Source organism: Sturnus vulgaris, chromosome 1, assembly GCF_052056855.1.
Source record: "Sturnus vulgaris isolate bStuVul1 chromosome 1, bStuVul1.hap1, whole genome shotgun sequence".
NCBI classification, from domain to species: Eukaryota; Metazoa; Chordata; class Aves; order Passeriformes; family Sturnidae; genus Sturnus; species Sturnus vulgaris.
Genome location: NC_142243.1, coordinates 746,183 through 773,181, shown reverse-complemented (window position 1 = coordinate 773,181; position 26,999 = coordinate 746,183). Strand labels below are relative to the sequence as shown.

The following is a 26,999-nucleotide window of genomic DNA, read 5'->3' as shown; positions in this document are numbered from 1 at the left end:
GAGAGCCGTGAGAGCGGAGCCAGCGCTGGGTTTACTGGGGAGCGGGCACAGGCAGGGGGTGGGGACACGTCCGGGACCGTCCTCGGTCACACGGGGCTGGGGGGTGACAAGCAGGAGAGGCCGGGACCGCGGTGGCAGCGTCCATCGGTGCTGTGGTGCCTGGAAAGGGGACACGGAGTGATGGGATCCCTGTGCCCCCTGTCCCCACCCCGGGGTGTCCCCAGGGGTGTCCCCGTACCCACCTAGGCTGGCAGCCCCCGGGAGAAGGCGAACATTCCGGGCAGGTACAGTATGTCCCCCCCTTTCCCGGCCTCCTCCACCGCCCGGCACTCGGCTTCGTCCCGCTGCCGGATCTCCTGCGGGCACAGCAGGGGCTGGCACCGGGTGGGGACACGGGGGGACACCGGGGGGGCACTGGGGGCACCTCACCTTGGCCGTCAGGTGGTGGCTGGGGCCGCAGTTGTGGTACTTGTCGAGCACCTTGGGGACGTCACTGTTGTCGAACTTGTAACAGGCCAGGCAGGTCGGCTTCCTCTGGGGACACGGTGGGATGTCACCCCCGGGACCCCCGGGGACCCTCTGGCACCAACCACCGTCCCCTCTGCCCCACCCTGGCACCCTCAGCAGCATGGTGGGGGGCAGGGGGTCTGCGGGGGGCTGAGGGGCTGTGTGACCCCTGGGATGTGGAAAACCCAGGGATGTGCCCCAAGGGAGAGGGGACACCCAGGGATGGGCCCAAGGGATGGGGAACATGGAGGCATGGGGCCCTATGGGGGAATGGGATGTGCCCCAAGGGAGGGGGACAGCTTGGAATGTGTCCTGAGGGAGGGGGCGACACTCCAGGATGTGCCCAAGGGAGACGGGACCAGCCTGGGACGTGTCCCAGGGGAGGAGGGACACCCCAGGACACGTGCCAGGGGTGTCCCCTCACCCGGCTCTCCAGCACCCGGCAGTGCCGCTGCGGCGCTCGCTTCCGACACGCCGTCTGTGCCAGGCCCAGGCGGAGCTGCACGAACGTCCCCGAAGGGTCCTCCTGCGGGAACGGGGGTGGCAGGGTGTGGGGAACGGGGGTGGCAGGGCATGGCAGGACCCCAAACTCCTCCAGAGGGATCGCGACCTCCGGAGGGAATCCCAAACCCCACAGATTCCCAGGGAAATGCAGCCCCCGGCGAGACCCCAAACCCCAGGAGTGACCCCAAATCCTGGGGGAGAACCTGAACCACACAGATGCCAACCCCTGTGAGAGACCTCAAAGCTCCCATGGGAACCCCAAATCCCAGGTTTGGGAACTCCTGGGAAGGAGTTCTGAATCCCTGAATCGTGGAGACTCTCAGGTAAACCCATCCCAGGAATGACCCCAGGGTGGCTACCAGATGGGCAAGTGGCCCAAAGTGGGGGGGTCCCTGGAGTCCTGGCCCTTCCCAGGCACAGGACAGTGTCCGGGGCACCCCAGGACGGACCCGGCTCCGGGGGCACCGGGATCAGCTCGGATCCGTTAATGAATAACCGAGCTCAGCCCGGCCAGCAGGGCCGATCCAGGGCACCCCCAGAAACCCCAGCACCCAGCGCCCACCTATTCCCTCTGGGACACCCCAATCTCCTCAGTGCCCAGCTATTCCCTCTGGAACACCCCAACCCCCTCAGTGCCCACCTATTCCCTCTGTGATACCCCGATCCCCTCCCCATTCCTGTGGCCACCCCAGATCCTAATCCTGAACCCCAAATCCCAAAATCACCTGCTCTACGATCTTGTCCATCTCCCATTTCCTCCGGGACACCCCAATTTCCCCCTCAACCCTCTGTCTATTCCTTCTGGGACACCACAACACCCTCCCCATTCCCACGGTCATCCTGGATCCTGAACCCCGAATCCCAGTCCGCAATCCTGTTGCTCCCATGCTCCATGACCCCGTTCACCACCTGCTCCCTCCCTGATCCCCTCTCTGTTCCCATGGCCATCCTGAACCCCAAATCCCAGATCCCAATCCCTGCCCACCCCCTCCATGACCCCTTCCACTCCCTGCTCCCTCCTGGCCGCTCCGTCCCCCTCCCCATTCCCACCGGGCCACCCCCGCCCCCTCCCCGAGCCCCTCCCCATTCCCGTGGCCATCCCGGTGCCCAAATCCCAGCTCCCGGTGCCGAATCCCGTTACTCACCCGCTCGATGACCCCGTCCACGTCCCGCTCCTTGAAGAGGAAATGGACATTGCTGCGCCCGTGGAAATATTCCAGCACATCGCGGACCACGCGCCGCTGGAGCGGGGACTGGCCCGCGGCCACCGCGGCCACCCCCAGGGCCAGCGGCAGCCACAGGGACACCGGGAGCCTCATCCCGCCGGGAGCGGCCTCACGGATTCACGGGCCGCTGGCGTCGGGCCGGCATGAGCCGATTTCCTGGGATCTGCCCCCAAATCCGCCCCCGGCACGGCCCCGCGGGTCACCCCCCCCCCCCCCCCCCACGCCGCGGGGCCCGGGAGGAGGGGCTGGCATGGGATGGGATGGGATGGGATGGGGGGAGAGACCCCGGGAATGGCGTCATGGGCTGGGAATGACATCGGGAACAGCCTGCAGCCCCCGGGAATGGGCTTGTGCTCCCCGGGAATGGCGTCATGGGCTGCTGGGAATGACATCCTGCCCTCGGGAATGGGCTCCTGCCCCCCAGGAATGGGCTTGTGCTCCTCGGGAATGGGCTACTGACTATAGGGAATGACATCGTACCCTCGGGGATGACATCCTGCCCCCCGGAACAAACTCCTGACCCCCGGGAATGGCTCCTGTCCCCCGGAATGGGCTTGTGCCCCTTGCGAACGGGCTCCAGGTCCTGGGAACAGCCTCCTGCTCTTGCCGCTGTCCTTGTCCCGGCTGTCCCCTCCTGGGAGCAGGAGGAGGAGTGTGGGGGGAGGGAGGGGATGAAGGCCGGGGATGGGGTCGGGGGTGACATCCGGAGCTGTGGGGGACACCGGGAGCACCACGGGGATCCGGGAGGCACGGGGGATTAGTGGGAGGCACTGTGGCTGTGGGATTGTTGTGGGTTTAAATCTTCAAAAGAGCTGAGCAGTTGTTGGTTGCTATAAAGTTGTTTATCGTAAAGGCACATCAGTCTCAAAAGACGAAGAGTCCCAAGGCTATAAAGTCCGTGTCAAAACTTTCTGGCATAAAATCCCAAATAGAAGTAAAGTCCCGATTAGAAGAAAAGTCCCGATTAAAGCAGAAGCAGCTCCTGTCGAGGCCCCAAGAGGGCCGAGGTTGCAGCCGCAGCTCTTCTCTTCTTCTGAGTGATGATGAGGAGGAGGAGAAAGGAGAGAGAGGGTCTATACCCAATACACAGATTTCTATTTACAAATTACCCAATGAGCTGAAAACACGAACCTGAAGCATTTCTTCTAAACCTATTAGAATTCTGGTTCTATAATACGAAAGTTTACGTATAATTTGCTCATATAGCCTTATCTGTTCTATCTGAAGAATGTAAACAATATCCTTTCTGTATTTTTATTGTGTCCAGAACTATGCTTGTGAGCTCTCACTTGTTTTTGAAACTTGTTTTTGTGCTCTCACTGCAGTTTGTTTTTCACAATCAATTCTAAGGCTTTTGCTCTTTAAGGTACTTAAAACATATTCTTACTTAAACTTACTTACTTAAAACTTAAGCTTACAGCTCTATTTCATATCTGTGCGGCTGAATGTACTTTAATTTCTCTAAAGGTTTTAATTCAATTCCTGCACTCTGATCTCTCTCTGAAGAACTCAGAGAGGCTCCTGTTTCACACACTCCAACACTGGGGAGCACTGGGGAGCACTGGAACTGTACTGGGGGGCACTGGGCGGACACTGGGGCTGTACTGAGAGGACACTGGGGGGACACAGGGGGGACATTGGTGGGGCGGGGTCTCTCCGGCCCCTCCCATCCCCTCTCCGCATGGCGCCGCCAGGGGGCGCTGCCCTCCGGCCCCGCCCCACGACCCAGAACGGGGCGCGGCCGGACGCGGCCGTAGCGAGAGGGCACCGTGACGTCACCGACGCACTGACGTCACCGAGCGTGTGACGTCATCGCGGCGCGGGGCAGCGGCCGCCCGTGAGTTTCCCCGGGAGGGATGCTCGGGGGTCGCGGTCACGGAGACACGGGGGGGCGGTGGCCGGGAGAGGGTCGGGGGCCCGGCGGGGCTCGGGGTGCCGCGCCAGGGGGTGTTTGGGGGGGCGCGGGGGCCCTGGGGGGTCTCGGGTTGTGTTTGGGGGTGTCAGGAGCTGCTGGAGTCTCGAGAGGGGAGCGGCGGGTCCGGGGCTCCCCCGGGAGGGAGCTGGTGCTGGGGCGCACGGGGGGCGCTCCGAACGCCCCCGAGGTGCGGCCGGCACCGAGGAGAGCCGGGATCCCCGAGTGCTGGGAGCTGCCGCAGGAGCGGGCGGGCCCGGGGGGACCCGGCCCGGTGGTACCGGGGATGTTCCTGGTTCCCGGGGCTGTGCCCGGCTCCTCGGGCCGTTCCCATCTCCCGTCTCCCAGGCTGTTCTCAGCTCCCGGAGCTGTTCCCGGCTGATGCAGTGATTCCATGCCGGGGCTCCTCCCGAGCCTCAGGGCTGTTCCTGACAGTCGAGGCGAGGCTGTGCCGGGGCTGCTCCCAGCTCCCGGGGCCATTCCCAGTTCCCGGCTCTATTCCCTGTTCCCGGGGCTATTTCTCTCTCCCGGGGCTGCTCCCACGGCCATTCCCGGCTCCCGGCGCTATTCCCATCTCCCGGGGCTATTCCCGGTTGGACAGGTCGCTGTCGTGCCGGGGCTGTTCCCATCTCCCGGGGCTATTCCCGGGGCTATTCCCAGGGCTGTTCCCGGCTGCAGAGGCCGGTGCCGTGTCAGAGCTGTTCCCTGCTGTCGCTGCCCCCTAATCCATGCAATCCCATCCAATCCCATGCAATCCCGTCCCATCCCGAACTACAACTCCCAGCGCTCCCCGGCTCTCGCCGTTCACAGCCGGATCCGGCCCCGCTCGGCGCCTTCCGCACCCCAAATTCCGGGGGGAGGAGGAGGAGGAGGAGGAGGAGGACGACGGGGGGGCCGAGGCCGCCGAAGCCGCTCCGGGACCGCCGCGTTTCTCCGGCCTGGTTCCGCCGCCCTTCCCCTCCCGTTCCCGTTCCCGCTGCCCTTCCCCTGCCGTTCCCCTCCCGTTCCCTCTCCCGCTCACATCCCGGCTCTCCCGCTCTCCCAGGACCCCGCCGCGGCCATTTGAGGGAGTCGGTGGCGGAAGGAGACCAGGAAAAGGCTGGGAAGAGACCGGGAAGGAGCGCTCGAGGAGGCCGGGAAGGGGCCGGGAAGGGGCCCCGGGGCCGCGATGTCCGCGGGGGGCGCGCCCCAGGTACGGGGGGATCCCGGGGGCATTCCCGGGGGGATTCCCGCTCCTCCGCCCCCCCAGGGCATTTGGGGGGATTCCCGGGACCGAGCGCTTTTCCGATGGTTTTTCCCTCCATCCCTGGAGCTCCGCAAGAGTTTTTCCGGGAAATCGGCGCGTTGGGAAGTCCCGGAGCGCGGGAGGGGGGCGCAACCCCTTCGGCTGTGCCTCCACCGGGATCGGGGGTTTGGGGACACGAGAGGAATCCAGGAAGGCGCGGGGGATTTGGGAGGGCTCAGTGTCCCCGAAAAAGCGGGACTGGAACGGTTCCTCCTCCGTGCGGGTCCTGTCTGGAAAAGGAACTGGTTTGGGGCGTGGGCAGTGGGGACCGGGGGGACAGGGAGCTGGTTTGGAGGAGCAGGGTTGGGCATCTGTTTTAGGGGAACAAGGATCTTGCTTGGGCAGAAGGGATCTGCTGGGGAAGCAGGGATTTGGTTTGGAGGGGTGGGGATGTAATTTGGGGGAGGAGGGATCCATCCTGGAGCAAGGAACCCAGACCTCATATTTGGGATGCAGGAGTAGGGGCATGAGCCCTGCACTTGGCCTGTGGCCAAGCCCAGGGAAAGTCCCCAAACATCCCAAAATGACCCAAATGGCCCCAAAATGCCGCTGAACCGCTGCCCCCTCCCCAGCCCGCCCACGCCCTGGATCTGCTCCCGTATTCCCGGCTGAGCCCGGCGCCGAGGGCCGGATCCCAGCTGGATGCTGTGGGCGCCGAGATCCCCTCGGATCCCTGCACAGGTGAGTGGGGGGCACAGCCTGGGATCCCTGCACAGGTGAGTGGGGGGGCACACCCTGGCGTGGGGGCTGGTGTGGAATTTTCCACGCAGAGCTTGGTGCATTTTTGTGGGAACTTTGAACTGGGATGATGAAAGTGTTGCGGGGATTCCCGGGGATGGGAGAGGCTGTGGGGAGAGCCCAGAGCCCGGGAACGGCTCCGTCCCACCTCACCTGGAGCTGGGTTTGGGAGGAGCAGCTCCGTCCCCCAGTGGCAGAGCCCGCTTTTCCCAGGAGCAGCTCAGTCCCTGCTCAATCCCAGCTCGATTCCACCTCAACCCCGGCTCAATCTCGGCTCAGTCCCGACTCAACCCCAGCTCTCCCAGTGGCAGCTCAGTCCCTGATCCCGGTGCCCGTGTTCCCCAGGGTACCGGTTCTTTAAGCCGGGCGGTTTGTTTGGGATGAAGCCGCCGGAGGAGCCGTTCGGAGCCGCACGGACGGGCCCGGAGGATTCCAAGGCTCTGGGCAGCCCCTGCGCTGGTGAGTCCGGATCTGTGGGAATGGGGGAGCAGTGGGATTGGGGGGCTCAGGGGAAAAGATGGGCTGGGATGGTTTGGGGTCGTTCTGGGCCCGTTTAGAAATTTTTGGGGCCAGCTGGGCGCTGTTCTGAGCCAGTTGGGACCAATTTAAAGATCTTCTTCAGCCATTTTGGGCCAGTTTTCGTCCATTTTGGGGCCATTCTGCGCCAGGTCACAGCCATTTATGACCGATTTATGTTAATTCTGAGGCTGTTGTGGGCCAGTTTTGTGAGCCGGTTCTGGCCACTTTAGACCAGTTTTTGCCATTCTGAGCCAGTTTGGACGATTATGGACCTGAGTGTCACAAACTGGGGAGTTCTGGGTGTCACAGACCGGGAGGGTCTCAGGGAGTCGAGGCCCTTTGGGGTGTCCGAGGTTCAGCGGTGAAGGGCCCACAAGGAATAGGGGGGCTGGAGCCGGGTCCTCCCCGCTCGGCACAGCCCGGAATTCTCGGGGAGCCGGGATAACCCCGGCATCTCTCCGGTGCAGTGGAGCCCGGGCGGGTGAGCAAGGTGGAACCCGAGGAGAAGCCCGGGATTGGCGCCGGCTCCCTGGAGCTGTTCCCGGCCGCGGGCGGCAGCTCCGGCCGCTGGTTCCCCGGCGGGCAGCGCGGCCCCGAGCCCCCCCGGGACCCCCCGGCCCCTCGTGCCGGCTGCTGGGGGGCCCAGGGGGGCGTCCCCGGCCCCTTCCGCTGCGCCCAGTGCGGGAAGGGCTTCCGGCAGAAGCAGAGCCTGGTGACGCACGAGCGCATCCACACCGGGGAGAAGCCGTTCCGCTGCGGGGACTGCGGGAAGAGCTTCAGCCAGCGGCCCAACCTGCTGACGCACCGGCGGGTGCACACGGGCGAGCGGCCCTTCCCCTGCGCCCAGTGCGGCAAGAGCTTCTCGCAGAAGGCCAACCTGCTGGCGCACCAGCGCATCCACGGCGCCCACCCCGAGGAGGGCAAGGCGCGGGCGCGGGCGCCGGCGCGGGGCTGTCCCGAGGACGCGCCCTTCGTGTGCCCCGAGTGCGGGAAGAGCTTCCGGCAGAAGCCCAACCTCATCACGCACCGGCGCATCCACACGGGCGAGCGGCCCTTCTCCTGCTTCCTGTGCGGCCGCAGCTTCAACCAGAAAACCAACCTGGTGACGCACTACCGGGTGCACACAGGTGAGCGGCCCTTCGCCTGCGCCCAGTGCGGCAAGCGCTTCACCCAGAAAACCAACCTGGTCACGCACCAGAGCACCCACACCGACCTGCGCCCCTTCCCCTGCGCCCAGTGCCACAAGTGCTTCAAGGACAAGGTGTCCCTCAAGGCCCACCAGAAGACGCACATCCCCCGCCAGCGCCGCTGCCCCGCGCGCGGCCCGGCCCCCGCCGCGCCCTTCGGGGCCGCGCCCGCCCTGCTGCCCCCCGCGCCCGCCCCGCAGGACCCCGCCCCGTTCGCCCCGCTCCCGCCCGCCCCCAAGCTCCCCGAGGGCGCCGAGCTCTTCCCGTGCCCCGACAAGGGCTTCCCACCCCCCCCGCCCCCGGGTGAGCCCCCCTTCCCCTGCGCCCACTGCGGCGACGGCTTCTGCCCCAAGGTGCCCCTGCTGCGGCCCCCCGAGGCGCCCGCCGCGCCCTTCGCCCCCGGCCCTCCCCTCCTGGGGCCCCTGGGGGCGCAGCCGGGGCCGGGGGATGCCACGGCCCCCCCCCCGGAGAAGCCCTTCATCTGCAACCAGTGTGGCAACAGCTTCGGGCTCTGGCTCGCCCTCGTCGCCCACCAGAAGAGCCACGCGGGGCACAAGCCGTGCCCCGGCGCCCCCCCTGCCGAGCCGGGCGCCGAGCAGCCCCCCGGGTCCCCCCCGGCTCGGGCGGCGGGCGAGGCCCGGCCCTGGCCGTGCCCCGAGTGCGGGCGGGGCCTGGCGCAGTGCGAGCGGCTGCCGCGGCACGGGCACGGCGCCGGCGGGCGCGGCCCCTTCCGCTGCGACACCTGCGGCAAGCGCTTCAGCCTCAAAACCAACCTGGCCACCCACCAGCGCATCCACACAGGTGAGCGGCCCTTCACCTGCGGCGTCTGCGGCCGCCGCTTCAACCAGAAGGGCAACCTGGTGACGCACTACCGGGTGCACACGGGCGAGCGCCCCTTCGCCTGCGCCCAGTGCGGGAAGCGCTTCGCGCAGAAGCCCAACCTGCTGGCACACCAGAAGACGCACCTGGGCCGCCAGCCCTTCACCTGCCTCGAGTGCCCCAAGCGCTTCAAGAGCAAACTGTCCCTGCGGGTGCACCAGCGGGTGCACACCGGGACCCCCGGCGCGGCCCCCGGCGCCCTGGACCCCGCCGGGAGCCCCTTCCCCTGCGCGCTCTGCGGGGAGGCCTGTGCGGAGCACGGGGGGCTCCGGCCGGGCCACGGCGGCGGCGGCGGCGGCGAGCGGCCGCACACCTGCGCCGAGCAGCTGCACACCTGTGCCAAGTGTCCCCACGGCTGCGCCGAGCGTCCCCACGCTTGTGCCGAGCATCCCCACGGCTGCGGCGAGCGGCTCCACACCTGCGCCGAGCAGCGCCGCACCTGTGCGGAGCATCCTCACCCCTGTGCGGAGCATCCTCACACCTGCGAGCGACCCCACACCTGCGGGCAGCCGCAGCCCTGCGCCGAGCGGCCGCACCCCTGCGCTGAGTGTCCCCACCCCTGCGAGCAGCCCCACGCCTGCACCAAGCGGCCCCACACGTGTGAGCAGCCCCACGCCTGCGCCGAGCATCCTCACACCTGTGCCGAGCATCCTCACCCCTGCGAGCGGCCCCACGCTTGTGAGCGGCCCCACCCTTGTGAGCAGCCCCACACCTGCGCCGAGCCGCCCCACACCTGCCCCGAGCAGCCCCACGCGTGCGCCGAGTGTCCCCACGCGTGTGCCGAGTGTCCCCACGGCTGCGCCGAGCGGCCCCACACCTGCGCCGAGTGCGGGAAGCGCTTCCGGCAGAAGGTGAACCTGGCCGTGCACCTGCGGACGCACACCGGGGAGCGGCCGTTCCGCTGCGCCGACTGCGGCAAGGGCTTCAGCCAGAAGGCTCACCTGCTGCGGCACCGCCGCACCCACGGCGCCGGCCTGGCCGCGCCCTGCGCCGCCGGGGACCCGCTGGCCAAGGGCCCCGAGCCCCCCGCGCTGCTGCTGCCGCCCTGCTCCCGCGGGGCCCCCCCGGCGCGCCCCGACAGCCCCTCGGGCGCCGCCGACATCCTCCTGCAGCTGATGCAGGACGAGCCCCCTCCCGGCCCCGGCCCGGCCGCCCCGGCCCCGGTGCCCCCCTGTAAGTGCCCCGGGGGGGGCCCGAGCCCCAGGGCGCCGGGGCTGCCCCCCCCGTGCTGCTGCGCCGCCTGCCTGGCCCCCCGCCCTCCCGAGCCCCCCCGCGGGCAGCTCTGGGCCAAGGCCGGCGGCTGCGCTCGGGCCTTCGAGGAGAAGCGAGTGCCGGGAGCGCCGGAGCGGGAGTGCGGCGAGGAGAAACCGGCCTCGTGCCCCGGCTGCCTGTGAGCCCCCGCTGGGACCTGCGCTGAGACCCCCGCACCGAGACCCCCCACCCTGCCCCCCACCATGGAGCCCACACCGAGACCCCCCCCCAGCAAGGGCCGGCCCTCGGCTCCTGCGCTCAGCCACGGTGAACCTGCAGAGGATGGAGGCGAGGGGACAGAGCCGAGGGGACGGAGGCGAGGGGACAGAACTAAAGGGATGGAGCTGAGGGGTCAGTGCCAAAGTGACACTGCCAGCCCCGCTCGGCGCTGGGACTTGGAGGAGCCTCCAGCAGGGGCAAAGCAGAGCCAGGCTGGGACATGGCACATTTCTGGCTCGGGAAGACACCAAAGGGCTGGAGGAGACAGCGCTGGACACGGATCTGTCGTGTTGGCTCCAGCTCACAGACCAGGAACAGCTGGATGCAGTGGAATTGCATCCACTGCAGACAGACTTGGGACAAGAGGGTCTCTCAAGGGCTCCCTCTGCTTCCAGAACCTTCCGCCCTGTTCCGGGCTGGGTGGATTACCTATGGACACGGTTGGGGTGGGAGTGGGGGGCTGGTGCAGGCTGGGATCCCCAGTGCAGCTCCGTGTGGAGGAGCTGGGAGCACGCTGGGACAACAGCCAGGAAAAGGGCCCGGGAGGGCTCAGCTCTGCTTCCAGAAGGGCCCTGGAGGTGCCTCCGGTGCGGGGGGGATGGGGGCAGCTTGTGCTTCTGCTTGCTCTGGGTAACTGCGCTTTGAGACTCAATATTCCGGATTTTTGGGATGGGTGGTGCCGGGGTGGCCGCTGGAGCTGGAGTCGTGGTGGTGGGAGGCTCCAGTGGCACACACGGGGTGCTCTGCTGGGGTTTCTGTGGTGTCTCCGTGTCCCCCCTGGTGTGACAGAGCCGGGGATCCACGGTCTGCGGCGGAGCTTCGGCCACAGACACCGCTGGGAGCTGCCAGTGCTTCACCCCGAAGGGAATCGGATCCTCTGACGGGACCGACACCGGGACAGCCGCCCCCGGAGCCCCGGCTGGGCAGGGGGTCCCACTCCTGTCCCCCTCCCCCAGCTCTGCTCTCTGCAATTCTATTTTTTGAGGTTATTTAAAATAAAAGCTTCTGATGGCTCTGGGGCTCCAGGTACTGTGTCTGGGACTGGGGGGGACACAGGGGCCTCTTGGAGCCTCGATCGTGGCCTGAGCCCCGGGAAAGGCTCTGCCCCCCAGCCCATGGCCAAGGGGCCACCAGGACAGTGCCAGTGCCAGTCCTTCCAATGTGCTCTGCCACCACCACACCTCACCTGGACACCAGGTGAGAGCTCAGGGTTAGGGTGGCCAGCAGGCTGACCCCAGGGTCACTGTCACATCCACAGAGGTGGCACCAACGTCCCCGGTGCTCCCTGGGAACAGATGGGAGTCTCACACTGAGGGGACCGACTGGGACACAGACACCCTGTGCCACTGGCCAGGCGTGTGGCTGTGCTGGCCCTGCCCTGGCTGGGGACACCCAGTGCCACCCCGGGTGGGTTCTGGGAGGTTTGGGCACAGGGGCTGCAGGGCAGGACCCGGGGGACTCCGGGGATCCCTGTCCTGGGCTGGACACGCCGTGTGGGACCCTCGGGGCTGGGATCCTGCGGTGTGGGACCGTCGGGGCTGGGATTCTCCCTCCAGCCGGGGGTCCCAAATCCCGGAGTCTCCAGGGCGGTTCCTCGGGATTTGGGGGGGTAATCCCGGGCGGGGGCAGTGCCCCGGGGAGATCCTTTTGGAGGGGTGGGTGTCGCTAGCGGGGGGGGGGGGGGAGGGCGAGCGGGGCCGGATCCCGGCACCCAGCAGAGACCCCCGCCTCGCCCGGGGACCCCTCGGAGCCCCCCAGAGCCGGTTCCGGCGCCCTTCCCCCTCCAGCCCAGCCCAGCCCCTTCCGCCGCCGCCATCGGGCCCCGCCCGGCCATGCAGCGGGTGAGCCCGGGGCGTTCCGGGGGTTCCGGGCGTGCCGCGGCCGCGGGGGCCCGGCGGAGGGAATGGGGGGTCCGGGGGTCCCTAAGGGGGGTGCGCGGGGCTGTCGCGACCACTCCGGTCGGGATGAGCGGGGGGTCCCTTTGGGGGTACCCAGCGAGGGGCACCCGAGCCCCTCGTCCCTGAGCCCCCCGCTGTCGCTGCCAGGGGGTGCCCCCCGAGGTGACATTCGAGGAAGTGGCCGTGGGTTTTTCCCCGGAAGAGTGGGCGGAGCTGGTGCCGTGGCAGCGGGCGCTGTACCGTGAAGTCATGTGCGACAACTACGACCTGGTGGCCAGCCTGGGTGAGGGGACGGGGGCGTGGGGCTGGGGCTGCCCAGGGCAGGGCTGGGGGTGCCATGGGGCTGGGGACACAGTTTGAGGCTGAGCTGGGGGTTCAGAGGCTGAGCCAGGTGTCTGGGGGGCCTGGGGTCTCATTCGGGGGTTCAGAAGCTCAGCCAGGGGTCTGGGGACGTGGCTGGGGGGCTGTAGGCTCGGTCTGGGTTCCGAGGCCGAGCTGCGGGTCTGGGGGCGGAGCCGGGGGTCTGCAGCCCGATTTGCCCCACAGAGCTCCGGGTGAGTCCCGGGTGTGAGGGACAGTGGCCCCAGGTACCCCGGCCCTGCTGCCCCCAGCACAGCCCCCCGGCCTGGGGACAGTCCCCTGGTGACCGTGACACTGCCCAGGTGTCACGGGGGCACTGAGGGTCTTCTCTCCCACGCAGACCCCAACTCCAAGTTCGGCCACATGAAGGAGGATTCCCCCGGGGGGGTTCCCAGCGCTGGGGGGCCCAGCGGAGCTGCCGACATCACCGACACCTGTGAGTGACCGGGGACACCCCGTGGGGACCCGTCTGGGGCCGGGGGGTCGCTGTGGGGCGAGGGGCTGGCCCTGGCCAGAGCCCCTGTCTGACCACCCCCGGGTGGGTTGGGAGTCCCCCCCACGGTGTCACAGGGGCGGTGGTGGCTCCAGGACTGTCCCGCGGTGACGCTCCGTTCCCAGCAGGTGCCGGGAATGGCTCTGACGGCAACGATGACACCGGGGGACCCTGGGAGCCGGGCTCCGATGTGCCCCGCTCCGGCTGGCGTGGCACCGAGCCGGGGGGCTGTGCCCAGCCCCTGGCCCGGCAGCTGCCGGAGCTCCTCACCGGCGGCACCCGCGGGGCCGAGGCCGCGCCCCGGGCACAGCCGGACCGGCCGTACCTGTGCGGCACCTGCGGCAAATCCTTCCGGCACCGGCGCAGCCTCCTGGCGCACAAGAAGCTGCGGGGAGGGGCCCGGGCCCGGCACGGCTGCGCCAAGTGCGGCCGCACCTTCTGCCTGCGGGGGGACCTGCTGCGACACCGCGACACGCACCGGGCGCGGCCCGGGGGCCACGGGCGCTGCGCGGAGCCGGGCGAGGAGCAGCCCTTCGTGTGCGAGCGCTGCGGGCAGAGCTTCAGCTGGAGGGAGAGCCTGGAGCTGCACCTGAGGAGACACCGCGACCCCGAGCGCGCCCACCCGTGCCCCGAGTGCGGGCGCGTGTTCCCGCACCCCCGGTACCTGTGGCTGCACCGCCGCAAGCACTCGGGCCAGCGGCCCTTCCCCTGCGCCCGCTGCGGCCGCGCCTTCGCCTCGCAGGCCAACCTGAGCACGCACCGCAGGACACGGCGGCACTGCCGGCCCCGCTGCCAGGCACCCCGCGGGGACAGGGACAGGGACACCCGCGGGGACAGGGAACCCCGCGGGGACAGGGACAGGGAACCCCGCGGGGACAGGGAACCCCGCGGGGACGGGGACAGGGACACCCGCGGGGACAGGGACAGGGAACCCCGCGGGGACAGGGACAGGGACACCCGCGGGGACAGGGACAGGGAACCCCGCGGGGACAGGGACAGGGAATCCCGCGGGGACGGGGACAGGGACACCCGCGGGGACAGGGACACCCGCGGGGACAGGGACAGGGACACCCGCGGGGACAGGGACACCCGCGGGGACAGGGACAGGGACACCCGCGGGGACAGGGACAGGGAATCCCGCGGGGACGGGGACAGGGACCCGCCTGGGAACAGGGACAGGGACACCCGCGGGGACAGGGACACCCGCGGGGACAGGGACAGGGACACCCGCGGGGACAGGGACAGGGAATCCCGCGGGGACGGGGACAGGGACCCGCCTGGGAACAGGGACAGGGAACTCCGCGGTGACAGGGACGGGGAGAGGGACAGGGACAGGAATAGGGACAGGGACCTGCCTGGGAATAGGGATAGAGATAAGGACAGGGACAGTGATAGAGACAGGGACAGGAACCTGCCTGGGAATAGGGATAGGGACAGGGACGGGAACAAGGACAGGGACAGGGAACCCCACGGGGACAGGGAATCCCTCGGGGACGGGGACATGGACACCCGCGGGGACGGGGACATGGACAGGGACAGGGACCTGCCTGGGAATAGGGATCGAGATAGGGACAGGGATAGAGACAGAGACAGGAACCTGCCTGGGAATAGGGATAGGGACAGGGATGGGAATAAGGACAGGGACAGGGACCTGCCAGGGGACAGGGATAGGCATAGGGACAGGGGCAGGGACCGGGACCCGCTCAGTGACAGGGACCCGCACAGGGACAGGGACTCCCGCGGGGATGGGGCCGTGCTTGGGGACAGGAACCCCCTGTGGCACAGGGACCTGCTCAGGGCCGGGGAGCCCCTCGGGGACAGGGACCTGCCCGCGGGTGACCAGCAGTAGCCGCGGGGCCGGGGTCGTCCCGGTGTCCGATGGATGTGACCTGGCCAGAGCCGCGGCCACCCCGGGCCACCTCCAGGGCCACGAGCCCCCCGAGGCTTCTGGAAGCTTTCTGGGGCTGCTCCGTGTCCCTCTGGACCTTGGGAATCCCTCCGGGATGTGTCTCCGTGTTCCCTTTGGATCCTAAATTATCTGGGATGTTTCCCCATGTCATTCTGTACCTTGGGAATCTCTCCGGGACGTTTCTTCACGTGCCTTTCGCATCTCGGGAAATCTCTCCAGGACACTTTTCCGTGTCCCTTTGGACCTTGAGATACCCTCCGGTGCTTCCCAGTTCTCCCAGACCCTGGAAAATCCCTGTGGGATGGTTCTCCGTGTTACCTTTGCACCTTCGAAACCCCCAGGGATGCTTCTCCGTGTCACCTGTAGCCTTGAGGCATCTTTGGAACTTGGAAAATCCCTCTGGGATGTTTTTCCCCGTTCTCTTCAGACACCGAAGTACCTTTGGGTCCTGGAATGTCCCTGTGGGGCATTTCCCAATCCCTCCCAGTGCCCTGCCCCGTGTTTGTATTTAAAACCAGAAGTTTCTTAAAGTCTGTTTATTTTCAATTTTCAATTTCTCTTTTATTATTCTGTTTTATTTTATCCTTTTCTTCTTTTCTTTTCTTTTCTTTTCTTTTCTTTTCTTTTCTTTTCTTTTCTTTTCTTTTCTTTTCTTTTCTTTTCTTTTCTTTTCTTTTCTTTTCTTTTCTTTTCTTTTTCGTTATTCCAGTTGTTCTCTTCTGCTTAGTCCAGTTCTCCTACCCCATTCTGTTCTTCCTATTCCATTTAATTCTATTTATTTCCATTCTATTTATTCTCTTTACTTAGGAGGAAGGGCAGGGAGGGAGGAAGAGGAAGGGAGGGAGGAAGGACGTTCCTCTGGGCTCTTCATGGCTGAGTCATGGCCGGGCTCTTGTGGCAGCAGGAGCCACCGCGTGTCCCCCCCGTGTCCCCACTCCCCCAAACGCCAAAAATCTGCGTCCACGTGGAAATGAGTAAAAAATGCAAATGAGGTTGGGGAGGGGGCACCAGCAGCCCCTCAGCTGCTCCCAGTTCGGCCCAGTTCGGCCCAGCCCCACAGCCCCCCTCAGGGGAATTTCCCTCCCTCCCTCCCTCCCCAGTGAGCTGGAGGCACTGGGAGCACTGGGAGCCCTGGGAGCGGCCCCGGGCGGATGTCACCGAGCGGGGGACAGATGGTGACGTTCCCATGGGGACGGGGACACACTCCCCACCCCAGCTGCCCCCAGAGCTGGGAGCGAGGGCGGGACGTGCTGGGGAAACTGGGGCAGCACGGAGCCACGGAAACCCCCGGGTCACCCGTCCCCCAGGGCCACCGCTGGCCATGTCCCAGGTGCCACATCCACACCGCTTTTAAATCCCCCGGGGCTGGGCAGGAGGAATATCCCCCAGATATTCCCCGAATATTCCCCAGATCCCGCCTAATGCCCCCCTGGTGCCAGCTGGGGCTGCTCGCAGCATTCCCAGCCCGTGCCAGTGTCACCCTGTCACCTCCCTGCCACCTCCCCGCCACCCCCGGCTGTGACAGCGCCCCGGAGCCTTTTTTTGGGCTGTCCCAGTTCAACGTGCCGGGAGCGCACGTGGAGGAGCGGCAGGAACGGGGTCGGGACAGGGAGGGGGAGGCGCCTTTGTGCTCGGCACTCAGCCAGGAAAATTCCCCAATTCCCCAAATTTCCTTGCTCTCTCTCCTTCTCTCTCTCTCTTTTTTTTTTTTTTTTTTTTTTCCTTTCAGATAAAATCACGAGGCCGGGAGAAGACATTTTCCCAATTAAATTCCTGAAATTAGACCCAAGCCGGGATCGCGCGGGGGGTTGAGATGCTGAGGTGCCTTCAAGGACGCGGGGTTTGGGGAATAAAAAATTCGGGAATTCCGTTCCTGGAGCTGAGCTCGGGAGGGAGGCAGGGCCTGGATGTACATATATTAATATACACATATTCTGTGTAATATACATAAATTATAAAAGAGAACCCGAGTGGGCAGGGAGGAAGGGAGCAGCGCTTTGTTACATCCAGTGACAAATTGAAATGAGGAAACCAGCGCGGGAACGGGAATTTCTGCGTGGGCCTCAATGCCCTGGCTGGGAGAGATCTGCTTGGAAATTTGGGTGCTCAGAGATCTTGAGATCAGAATGCACAAATCGAATTCAAACCTTTGGATAAAGTAAAGTATATTAAGCCACTCATCCATGAAATGTATGAAATAGAGCTGTAAGCTTAAGTTTTGAGTAAGTTTAAGTAAGAATATGTTTTAAGTGCCTTAAAGAGCAAAAGCCTTAGAAGTGAGTGTGAAAAACAAGTTTGAAAACCAAGCTGCAGTGAGAGCTCCCAAGCGTAGTCCCAGACATAACAAAAATACAGAAAGAATATTGTTTACATTCTTCAGATAGAACCGGCGAGGCCATACGTGCAGGTTATACCTGAACTTTTGTATTCTAAACCAGAATTCTAAAAGGTTCAGAAGAAATGCTTCAGGTTCGTGGTTTCAGCTCACTGGGTAATTTGTAAATAAAAATCCGTGTATTGGAGCGAGACATCTCTCTTCTTCCACCACCACCACCATCATCATCATCATCACATGAAAGAGGAGGAGGAAGAAAAAGAAAAGACAAAGAAGAAAAGAAGAAAATACCCGGGGAGTTTGAGCCTCTGGAGACTGCACCAGGCCCAGCCTCTGCTCAGGACTTTACACCGGGAGCTGCTCCTGCTTTAATTGGGGCCCTGCCAATTAAAATGTGCTTTTAGCACAAACTTTGCAGCCTGGGACTCTGAGCCTGGTGTGGCCCTGCAAACAGAGAAGGGCAAAGGCACCCACAGCAGCTCCTGGCCCTGAGACACAAAGCCAGAGCAAGCTGGGCACAAAGGCTTCAAACTCCAATACATGACACAGTGTGGAATAACACAGATATCATCTAGAATTAGATATTCTCGTTATTCTTCTATTCTATTCTATTCTATTCTATTCTATTCTATTCTATTCTATAATTATATAATAATATATAAACATCATATATATGATAAAATCTCATTTGGAGCTGGGGTTGGGGAAGCAGTGTGGGCCAGCAGGGCTGGCAGTCACACCCAGAGTGGGGAGCAGACCCAGGCCAGGATTATTCCTTTTAAGTTTTTTTATTATTTTTATTTTTAGTTTCAGTTTTTTATTATTTTAATTTTTATTCCTACTTTATTTTTTATTTTTATTTTTATTTTTATTTTTATTTTTATTTTTATTTTTATTTTTATTTTTATTCCTTTTTATTCCTTTTTATTCCTTTTTATTCCTTTTTATTATTTTTTTATTTTGTATTATTTTTTCTTTCTTTTTTATTATTTTATTTTTATTTTTTATTATTTTTATTTTTATTCCCATTTTATTATTTTTCTTTTTATTCCTTTTTTATTATTTTTATTTTTATTTTTATTTTTTTATTTTTATTTTGTATTTATTTTTATTTTTATTCCTTTTTTATTATTTTTATTTTTATTTTCATTTTGTTTTTTAATAATGATCTGTAGCAGGTCGAGCTTTCACTTTTCTTTTTCCAGGAAGCTCCGAGACTTCACCTGCCCCCACATCACTCCCATTATCAGTTTATTGATTTTGATTTGTTTGTGTTTTCATCGGGAGCAACTTGTTGGCAGAGCAAATATTAACGGAATTACGTGAATCGAGCCCTTTGCTGTGTTGTTAGTTTGATTTTTGCTGATTTTGTGTTGCCTTTTCACTGAAAAAGAAAGAATAACTCGAGAAAAAACTTTTGTCTCACGGATTTATAATTTTGTTCCAACCAGCTGAGAATTAGAAAATCCAAGCCCACTGGGAGTTGTTGCATCTCATTTTTAATTTTAATTTTAATTTCAATTTCAATTTCAATTTCAATTTTAATTTCAATTTTAATTTTAATTTTAATTTTAATTTTAATTTTAATTTTAATTTCAATTTTAATTTTAACTTTAATTTTAATTTTAATTTCAATTTTAATTTTAATTTTAACTTTAATTTTAATTTTAATTTTAATTTTAATTTTAATTTCAGTTTCAATTTTAATTTTAATTTATTTTAATTTTACCTCACTGCCACCTTTTCTACTCAAGCTGTGACTCCAGCCCTGCTCTCTGAGCTGTGGGTGCAGCCACCCTCTGAAATTAAAGAAAAAAGGGAGGGAAAGCAACAGCCAAGTTGGAAAAGGAATTAATTTCATTTATTTTCTCAACCACAGAGAAGCCTCAGTTTTTGTTCTGTGATCTCCTGTCCTGAGGAGGGGCCAGGCCTGGAGGAAAAATCTGTTTGTGTGAAAATTCTTTATTGGAAACGTTTTGGGTTTTATAGGAGAACTCCTGCACATTAAAAAATTTACATTTTGGCCTTTTAAAACCACTTATCCACGCTTTTGAGACTTCTAATTTTTTTTTTTAATGACTTTTCCTGGGTTTTTTCTCCTTTTAAAATCTCTTATCCTGCTTTTTTGTCTTTTTTTTTTGTCTTTTTTTTTTTGAATCCTCCTCCTCTTGAACTGCTCTCCCCATTTTGGGGCCTTTTCAAACCATTTATCCCAGTTTGGGGCTTTTAAAATCGCTGATCCCATTTTGAGGTTTTTCAATTATTTCTCCTGGGGCTTGGGGGCATTCAAAGCCACTTCTCCTTTTTTTTTTTTTTTTTTTTTTTTTTTTTTAACCAATTATTCCCATTTTTGTGGCTTTAAATCCACATCTCCCTTTTAAAATTTTCTTTTCTTTTCAAAGCACTTATGCTGGGTTATTTTGGTTTTTTAAACCATTTATCCCCCCTTTCTTGGGGCTTTAAAGAGATTTATTCTGTTTTCATTTCTTTTCTTTTCTTACCACTTTTGGGGTTTTTAATGTTTTTGGCTTTTAAAATGACTTATCCTGGGCTTTTGACTTTTCAAACAAATAATTTTCCCCACCCCTTCTTTATTTGATTTGGCACGGAAACCCACTCATCCCAATTTGGTGACTTTTAAAAATGACATTTTCTGGATTTTTTTTCCCTCTTTTAAAACCACTTATCCCATTTTTGGGCTTTGAAAAACAACTTTTTTTTTTTTTTAATAAATTATTAATCCCTGGATTTTTAATTCAAAACTTCCTCCATTTTTTTTTTTTTTTTTTTGTTTATCAAACAATTTATTTTTTTGTTTCCTTTTAAAATGACTTGTCCCATTTTATGGCCCTTAAAACGTTTTCTTTCCTTGGGTTCTTTGTTTTATTTTGTTTTATTTGTTTGTTTATGGTGATGTTGGCTTTTATCACTTATCCCATTATTTTCGGGACTTTAAACTCACTTATCTTTTTTTTTTCTTCCCCTTTAAAAATGCTTTATCCTGGTGAGCTTTTGGATTTTTTGAGGGGGTTTGGGTTGGGTTTGGTTCTTTTTTTGCTTTTAAAATCACCCATCCCATTTTTGGGGAGTTTAAAACTCAATTATCCCAAGTTGGGGGCTTTAAAACCACTTACCTCAATTTTCCTGCTTTATTAAACCACTGACCTCTTCCTTTTTATTTTATTTTATTTTTTTTTAATTGCTTGTCACATTTTCCTTTTTAGCCTGTGCCGGTTTTTATTCCCCCCACGCTTTTAAAATCACTTATCCCATTCTTTTGAGGCTTTAAAACCTTTTATCCCCCCATTTTTTGGCTTTAAAAATTGACTTATCCCGGTGGCTTTTTTTTAAATGGCTTTTCAAAGCACTTGTCCTATTTTCTGAGATTTTTAAACTCCATTTCTCCTGGGTTTGGGGGCTTTGGAAACCGCTCATGGCCTTTAAAAATCCCTTATCCCACTTTTCTGGGGCTTCAAAACCCACTCCTCTTTTTTCTTTCTTTTAATTTTTTTTTTTCCTTTTAAAGCCACTCATCACAGCTTTGTGTTAAAACCTTGTCCATTTTCCGAGGGCATTTTAACTTTTTTTTTTTATCTTATCTTGGGACGTTTCTGGCGATTTAAAGCCACTTATCCCAATTTTTTTTTACAACCTCTTATCCCATTTCCAGGGCATTTAAAAATCCCTTACCCCGTTTATTTTTGCTGTTAAAATGGCAGATCCTGGGTATTTTTGGCTGTAAAAACCACCCATCCCACTCCGGGGGATTGGAAACACTGAATCCCATTTTTGGGGCTTTCCAAAGGCTTTTCCTGGGGTTTCCTTTGCTTTTAAAACCACGTAACATTTTTTCTCTTTTCTTGTTGTTCTTTTTTTTTTTTTTTTTCTTTAATTTTTTTAAATCACTTTTCCCGGGACTTTTTGCTTTCGAAACAACTTAGTCCAATTTTTTTTTCCCTTTTAAAATCACTCCTCCTTTTTTTTTTTTTTTTTTCAAAACCACTTATCCTGTGTTTGCTTTTTTTTTTTTTTTTCTTTTAAAACCACTTCCCCAAATGTTTTGTTTTCTTAAAACCACCGAGTTCCTCTTTTGCAGCTTTTAACCCCAGCTCTCCCGGTTTTGGCGTTTGAACACAAATTCTCAGTTTTGGGGGTTTTTACCCCAGTTCTTCCGTTTTTGGGATTTTTTAACCCCAAATTCTCCCGTTTTGGGGGTTTTTTACCCAAATTCTCCTGTTTGGGGAATTTTAACCCCAATTCTCCAATTTTGGTGGGATTTTTTTTAACCCAAATTCTCCCTTTTGGGGTTTTTTACCCAAATTCTCCGTTTTGGGGTTTTTTTACCCAAATTCTCCGTTTTTGGGGATTTAACCCCTCACCCGGGGTTGGGGGGAGGGGCGGGGCCATGGATGCGTTGCCATGGGAACGGGATGCAGCCCTGGGGATGGGGATGGGGGGGTCCAAGCCCCCCTTGCCATGCGGATTTGGGGGGTGGGCGCCCCGTTTCCATGGCGATGGCAGGGCCGGGACGCGTTGCCATGGGAACGGGATGCAGCCGTGGGGATGGAGCGGCCAAGGTCCCTTTCCCGATGGATTTGGGGGGGGGGGGGGGGGGGGGGGCGCAGTTTGGAGCCGGAGGGGCTCGGGGGGGTCCGGAGCGCCCCCCCCCCCCCCGCATCCCACCCTCGGTTTCCCGTGGGATTTTCCCGGCTCTTATCTCATCCCGGAATTTGATGGCGGGTGAGGGGGGGACAACGACCGGGCGGTCCCGGTGATCATTAACCCGCGGGGGGGCCGGGCCGGTACCGGGGGCCGGTACCGGGGGTCGGTGCCGGGATCGGTACCGGGGGTCCCTCCCCGCGCGTGGGCTCGATGCGGCGGAGACAGAGGAGGTGCGGATTTGGGGGGGCGGATTTTGGGGGGCGGATTTGGGGGTGCGGGGAACGCGGGTCCTGCCGTCGGCCTTGACCCCCGGCCGGCTCGGGAGGGGCGGGGAGGGGGCAGTGCCCGGGGGGCGGGGAGGGGGGGTCAGTGCCCCCAGAGGGGGGGTCAGTGCCCCAGGCCGGGCAGAGACCGCAGCGCTGCTGGCATGGGGCGGCAGAGCCCGGGCAGGTGAGTGCGGGGCTGGGGGGGCTCCCTGCGGTGGGGAGGGGGCGACTCGGGGGGTCCCGACATTGGGGGTGTCCCCAGGCCCACCCAGGGGGGTCCAACAGAGAGGATTTTGGGGGTGCTTAGGGGCTCCGGGCTGAGGGGGAGGCTTTTGGAGGTCAGCCCATGGTGTCCCCAGTTTCCCTGGGGTCACCCCATGGTGTCTCTGGTTTCTCTGGGGGTCACCCCATGGTCCTCCTGTTTTTTCTGGCTCCTCTGTTCCCCCCTCACGGTGGTTCCAGTTTTCCTGGGGGTCCCCTCATGGTGCCCTCGGTTTTCCCGGGGGTCACCCCGTGGTGGCCCCAGCTTTGCTGGGATCGCGGCGCTGCTGGAGGGGGGTGCTCAGCTGTGCCCCATTCCCCCCGCAGCGCTGACCCCCGTGTCCCCGTGTCCCCCAGGATGTGGCTGCTGGGGCTCCCCTGGGCGCTGGCCCTGCTGGTCACCGCGGCCTCCTCCGGCCCCTCCGCGGCTCCCCCGGACCCCGCGTCCATCTTCGCCGACCTGTCCGCGGCGGAGCTCCGGGCCGTGCGGACCTTCCTGATGGGGCGGCCGGAGCTGGGGCTGTCCCCGAGCCAGGGGGGGCCGCTGGCCAAGAACTCGCTGTTCCTGGTGGAGCTGCTGCCCCCGCAGAAGCGCCGGGCGCTGCGGTTCCTGGAGCACGGCGGGGCGCGGCCCCCGAGGGAGGCTCGGGCTGTCATTTTCTTCGGGGCACAGGCGGAGCCCAACGTCACCGAGCTGGCCGTGGGGCCCCTGCCGCACCCCAGCTCCTACCGGCCCCTGCCCTTCAAGGGCGGCCGGGCCGTGCCCTTCTCGGCCCGGCCCATGACCCGGCTGGAGTACGAGCTGCTGCACGGGGCGCTGGTGGCCGCCCTGGCCCCGCTGGAGCCGCTGCTGCTCGAGGCCACCGGCTTCGGCTTCCAGAACTGCTCGGAGCGCTGCCTCACCTTCTCGGACATCGCCCCGCGCGGGCTGGGCCCGGGCGAGCGCCGCTCGTGGCTGGTGATCCAGCGCTTCGTGGAGGGCTTCTTCCTGCACCCCGCGGGGCTGGAGGTGCTGCTGGACCACCGCGACCCCGAGCCGCGGCGCTGGGCCGTGCAGCGCCTCTGGTACAACGGGCGCTACTTCGGCAGCGTGCGGGAGCTGGCCCAGAGCCACGCGCGGGGCGAGCTGGCCCTGGCCCGCCTGCCCGAGCCCCCCGCCCGCCAGCTCTTCTCCAGCTACGAGCCCCGGGGCAGCTTCCCCAGCGGGACCCCCACGGATGTGCACGGGGCCAAGGTGTGCGAGCCGCAGGGCCGGCGCTACCGCCTGCGGGGCAACCGGCTGGAGTACGGCGGCTGGAGCCTGGCCTTCCGCCTGCGCTCCTCCGCCGGCCTGCAGCTCTTCGACGTGCGCTTCGGCGGCGAGCGCGTGGCCTACGAGCTCAGCGTGCAGGAAGCCATCGCCTTCTACGGCGGCCACTCGCCGGCCGCCATGCAGACCAAGTACATGGACGCCGGCTGGGCCATGGGCGCCTCCAGCTACGAGCTGGCCCGCGGCGTGGATTGCCCCGAGACCGCCACTTTTCTGGACGCCCATCACCTCCTGGACGCCGACGGCCCCGTGCGCTTCCCCAACGCCCTCTGCGTCTTCGAGCTGCCCACGGGCGTTCCCCTGCGCCGCCACTTCGACAGCGACTTCCAGGGCGGCTTCCACTTCTACGCGGGGCTGGAGGGGCGGGCGCTGGTGCTCAGGACCACCTCCACCGTCTACAACTACGACTACATCTGGGACTTCCTGCTCTACCCCAACGGCGTCCTGGAGGCCAAGGTGCACGCCACCGGCTACATCCACGCCACCTTCTACACGCCCGAGGGCCGGCGCTACGGCAGCCGCGTGCACAGCCACCTCCTGGGCAACATCCACACCCACCTGGTGCACTACAAGGTGGACCTGGATGTCGCAGGTGAACGGCCCTGGCAGCTCCCGACACGCCCTGGCCGTGGGGAGGGTGCAGGCTGGACCCACGGCGGGTTCCAGGGGCCGAGGTGCCCTGTTCCTGGAAGGGTGGGATCACCTGGGCATCACCCTCAGGTGATGATCCCCCTGCACGGTGACATCTCTGCAGGGTCCCAGCCCCCCATGGGTGATGGCACCTGGCCGGGGTCCCAGCCCCTCATGCTGGCACCTCTGTGGAGACCCAGCCCCCTAGGGTGACACTTCCCAGGCCACATCCATGGCATTACCTCCTGGTGTCACCCCCTGTGCCGGTGGTGGCATCTCCAAGGTGTCCCAACCCTCCATGGTGGCACCTCCTCCGAGGCCCTCCTCTCCATGCTGGGGTACCAAACTGGATCCCAGCGCTCCATGACGGTTGTGGGGTCACAGTCTTCCATGGTGGTGGCATCTCAGCCCTCCATGCCAGCATCTCCATGAGGTCCCAGTCCCCACCCATGGTGACACCTCTGCAGTGTCCCACCTCTCCATAGTGACACCTCCGCGGGGTCCCACCCTCACCCCTGGGGGGGCTGCGCCACCGCGTCCCCCCCACCGACACCCCGTCCCCGCAGGCTCCGGGAACAGCTTCGAGACGATGGACATTCGCTTCGAGAACATCTCCAACCCCTGGAGCGCGGGGGCGCGCGTGGTGCAGCCGCGCCTGCACCGGGAGCCGCGGCGCCGGGAGCGCGAGGCTGCGCTGCCGCTGGGCCGGGCCCCGCCCCGGTACCTGCTCTTCTCCAACCCGCGGCGGCGGAACCGCTGGGGTCACCGCCGCACCTTCCGCCTGCAGCTCAGCTCGCACGCCGGGCCCGTGCTGCCCCGCGGCTGGCGGGAGGAGCGCGGCGTCACCTGGGCCAGGTGCGGCACCGGGGAGTTCCGAGGGCACGGGGCTGCGCGGGGGCTCCGGCAGCGCCACATGTGTCACCCCTGGGGCACGGGGTCCTTCCCCGGGTCACACCTTCCTGCTGGCACCTCCCCATCCCGCCCTGGAGCTGGAGTTGGGACCCTGGAACCTCCAGAACTGGGAATTCCGCTGGGGCTGGGGCTGGGGCTGGGGCTGGGGACACCCCGTGGGAGTTTGGGACACCCCGGAGCTGAGGGGGCTGCCCGAGCTGGAGAACCCCTGGAAGCTGAAGAGGCTCTGGGAGCTTGGGAGACGAGGAAGCCCTGGAAATGGGGACCCCTTCAGGGTCTGGGGCGCTCCAGGGTTGGGAAACCCCTGGGGAGCCGTTCAGGGGACCTGAGGAATCCCCCTGCACTTGGGGAACCCCTAAGGAGCCGCGCCCCTCGCCAGCTCTGTGTGTCCCTGACACGATTGGGCCGGGGGTGGCACAGTCAGGGGACCAGGACAGGGGTGGGGACAGGGACCGCCCCGCCCCCGGGCTGACCCCACCCCTCACCTGTCGCAGGTACCACCTGGCCGTGACACGGCGCCACGAGAACGAGCCGAGCAGCAGCAGCATCTACAGCCAGAACGACCCCTGGGACCCCCCGGTCACCTTCGAGAGCTTCATCCGCGACAACGAGACCATCGAAGACCAGGTGACACCGGGCACGGGGAGGGACACCGGGCACAGGGGGGACACCAGGCACCGGTGGCTGCTGAGGGGCCTGGGGGGGGGGTGGTTCTGTCCCCAGAGGGGGGCCCAGCTCTGGGGGCTCCCCAGCTCCCACCGGTGTCCCCAGCTGCCACAGGGGGGTCCCCGGTGCCACTGACCCCGTGGTGTGTCCCCCCAGGACTTGGTGGCCTGGGTGACCGTGGGCTTCCTGCACGTGCCCCACGCCGAGGACATCCCCAACACGGCCACCCCCGGCAACGCCGTCGGGTTCTTCCTGCGCCCCTTCAACTTCTTCAGCGAGGACCCGTCGGTGGCATCGCGCGCCGCTGTCATCGTGCGGCCCCTGGACCCCCCGCTCTGCTCCCGCCTGCACGTCCAGCGCTGGACCCCGGCCAGCCCCGGGCCCTGCGTGCACCCCGAGCCCTTCACCTACAACGGCACCTCCCGCCAGGTGTGACCGGGACACGGGGACACGGGGACAGGGCCCTGTGCTGCGGGACGGTGCAGCACAGCCAGTGTCACCCGCCCTGGCCCCAGCACCACGGGGACGCCGGTGGTGGCACCGGGGTGTGGGACATGTCACACCATGTCACGTGCTGACCCCAGCACCACGGGAACACCAGTGGCACCAGAGCGTGGCACCATGTCACACCGTGTCACATGTCACGTACCAGGCCCAGCAAAAGCGGCGTCACCTCCTCCAACCCCGGCACCGGCACCATGTGGGACACCGGTGACACTGGGACACTGCGGTGTGGGATCTGTCACACTGTGCCACATGGTACCACGTGCCAGCTGCCATGCTCAGGAAAGGCGGTGCCACCCCTTCCGCCATCGTGTGGGTCACTGGTGCCACCACGACATGGCTCATGTCACGCTGTGACACACGGTACCACCTGCCGGGCTCAGTAACGGTGATGCCACCCCTTCCACCACCACATGGGACCCCGGTGTCACAGGGACACCACGGTGGGGACGTGCCACATGATGCCACGTGCTGGCCTCAGTAAAAGTGATGCCACCTCCTCTGTCCCCGTCTCTGCCAATGGTGTGGCCACCAGGATACCCCAAAGCAGTCCCCAGGTGACACAAC

At 61.8% G+C, this 26,999-nt stretch overlaps 4 protein-coding genes across 6 annotated transcripts; 3 read left to right on the top strand and 1 right to left on the bottom strand.

Moving 5' to 3' along the window:
• Positions 1 to 13: 13 nt before the first annotated feature.
• Positions 14 to 2,428, bottom strand: RARRES2 (retinoic acid receptor responder 2). Its single transcript, XM_014890444.2, has 5 exons — positions 2,157 to 2,428; positions 932 to 1,033; positions 430 to 534; positions 243 to 356; positions 14 to 159 (listed from the first exon to the last, which is right to left on the bottom strand). The coding sequence occupies exons 1-4, from the start codon at positions 2,328 to 2,330 to the stop codon at positions 243 to 245; spliced, it is 495 nt and encodes a 164-aa protein (XP_014745930.2). The 5' UTR covers positions 2,331 to 2,428; the 3' UTR covers positions 14 to 159.
• Positions 2,429 to 4,006: 1,578 nt separating this feature from the next.
• LOC148225025 (uncharacterized) lies at positions 4,007 to 11,240 on the top strand. 2 transcript variants are annotated; one of them, XM_088173610.1, is made up of 5 exons: positions 4,007 to 4,074; positions 5,195 to 5,341; positions 6,007 to 6,115; positions 6,518 to 6,631; positions 7,159 to 11,240. In XM_088173610.1, exons 2-5 carry the CDS (start codon positions 5,318 to 5,320, stop codon positions 10,149 to 10,151), a joined length of 3,240 nt encoding a protein of 1,079 aa, XP_088029736.1. In that variant the 5' UTR covers positions 4,007 to 4,074; positions 5,195 to 5,317; the 3' UTR covers positions 10,152 to 11,240. The 2 variants fall into 2 exon arrangements, with proteins under 2 accessions (XP_088029736.1, XP_088029695.1); XM_088173569.1 differs by lacking the exon at positions 4,007 to 4,074 and having other exon boundaries at positions 4,367 to 5,341.
• A 938-nt stretch (positions 11,241 to 12,178) lies between these two features.
• REPIN1 (replication initiator 1) lies at positions 12,179 to 15,011 on the top strand. Its single transcript, XM_088154769.1, has 4 exons — positions 12,179 to 12,408; positions 12,826 to 12,921; positions 13,107 to 14,009; positions 14,776 to 15,011. The coding sequence occupies exons 1-4, from the start codon at positions 12,375 to 12,377 to the stop codon at positions 15,009 to 15,011; spliced, it is 1,269 nt and encodes a 422-aa protein (XP_088010895.1). The 5' UTR covers positions 12,179 to 12,374.
• A 6,981-nt stretch (positions 15,012 to 21,992) lies between these two features.
• AOC1 (amine oxidase copper containing 1) lies at positions 21,993 to 26,931 on the top strand. Of its 2 annotated transcripts, none has more exons than XM_088173920.1 (5): positions 21,993 to 22,114; positions 22,769 to 24,312; positions 24,917 to 25,205; positions 25,757 to 25,889; positions 26,085 to 26,931. In XM_088173920.1, exons 1-5 carry the CDS (start codon positions 22,095 to 22,097, stop codon positions 26,361 to 26,363), a joined length of 2,265 nt encoding a protein of 754 aa, XP_088030046.1. In that variant the 5' UTR covers positions 21,993 to 22,094; the 3' UTR covers positions 26,364 to 26,931. The 2 variants fall into 2 exon arrangements, with proteins under 2 accessions (XP_088030046.1, XP_014745926.1); XM_014890440.2 differs by lacking the exon at positions 21,993 to 22,114 and adding an exon at positions 22,276 to 22,334.
• Positions 26,932 to 26,999: the final 68 nt, after the last annotated feature.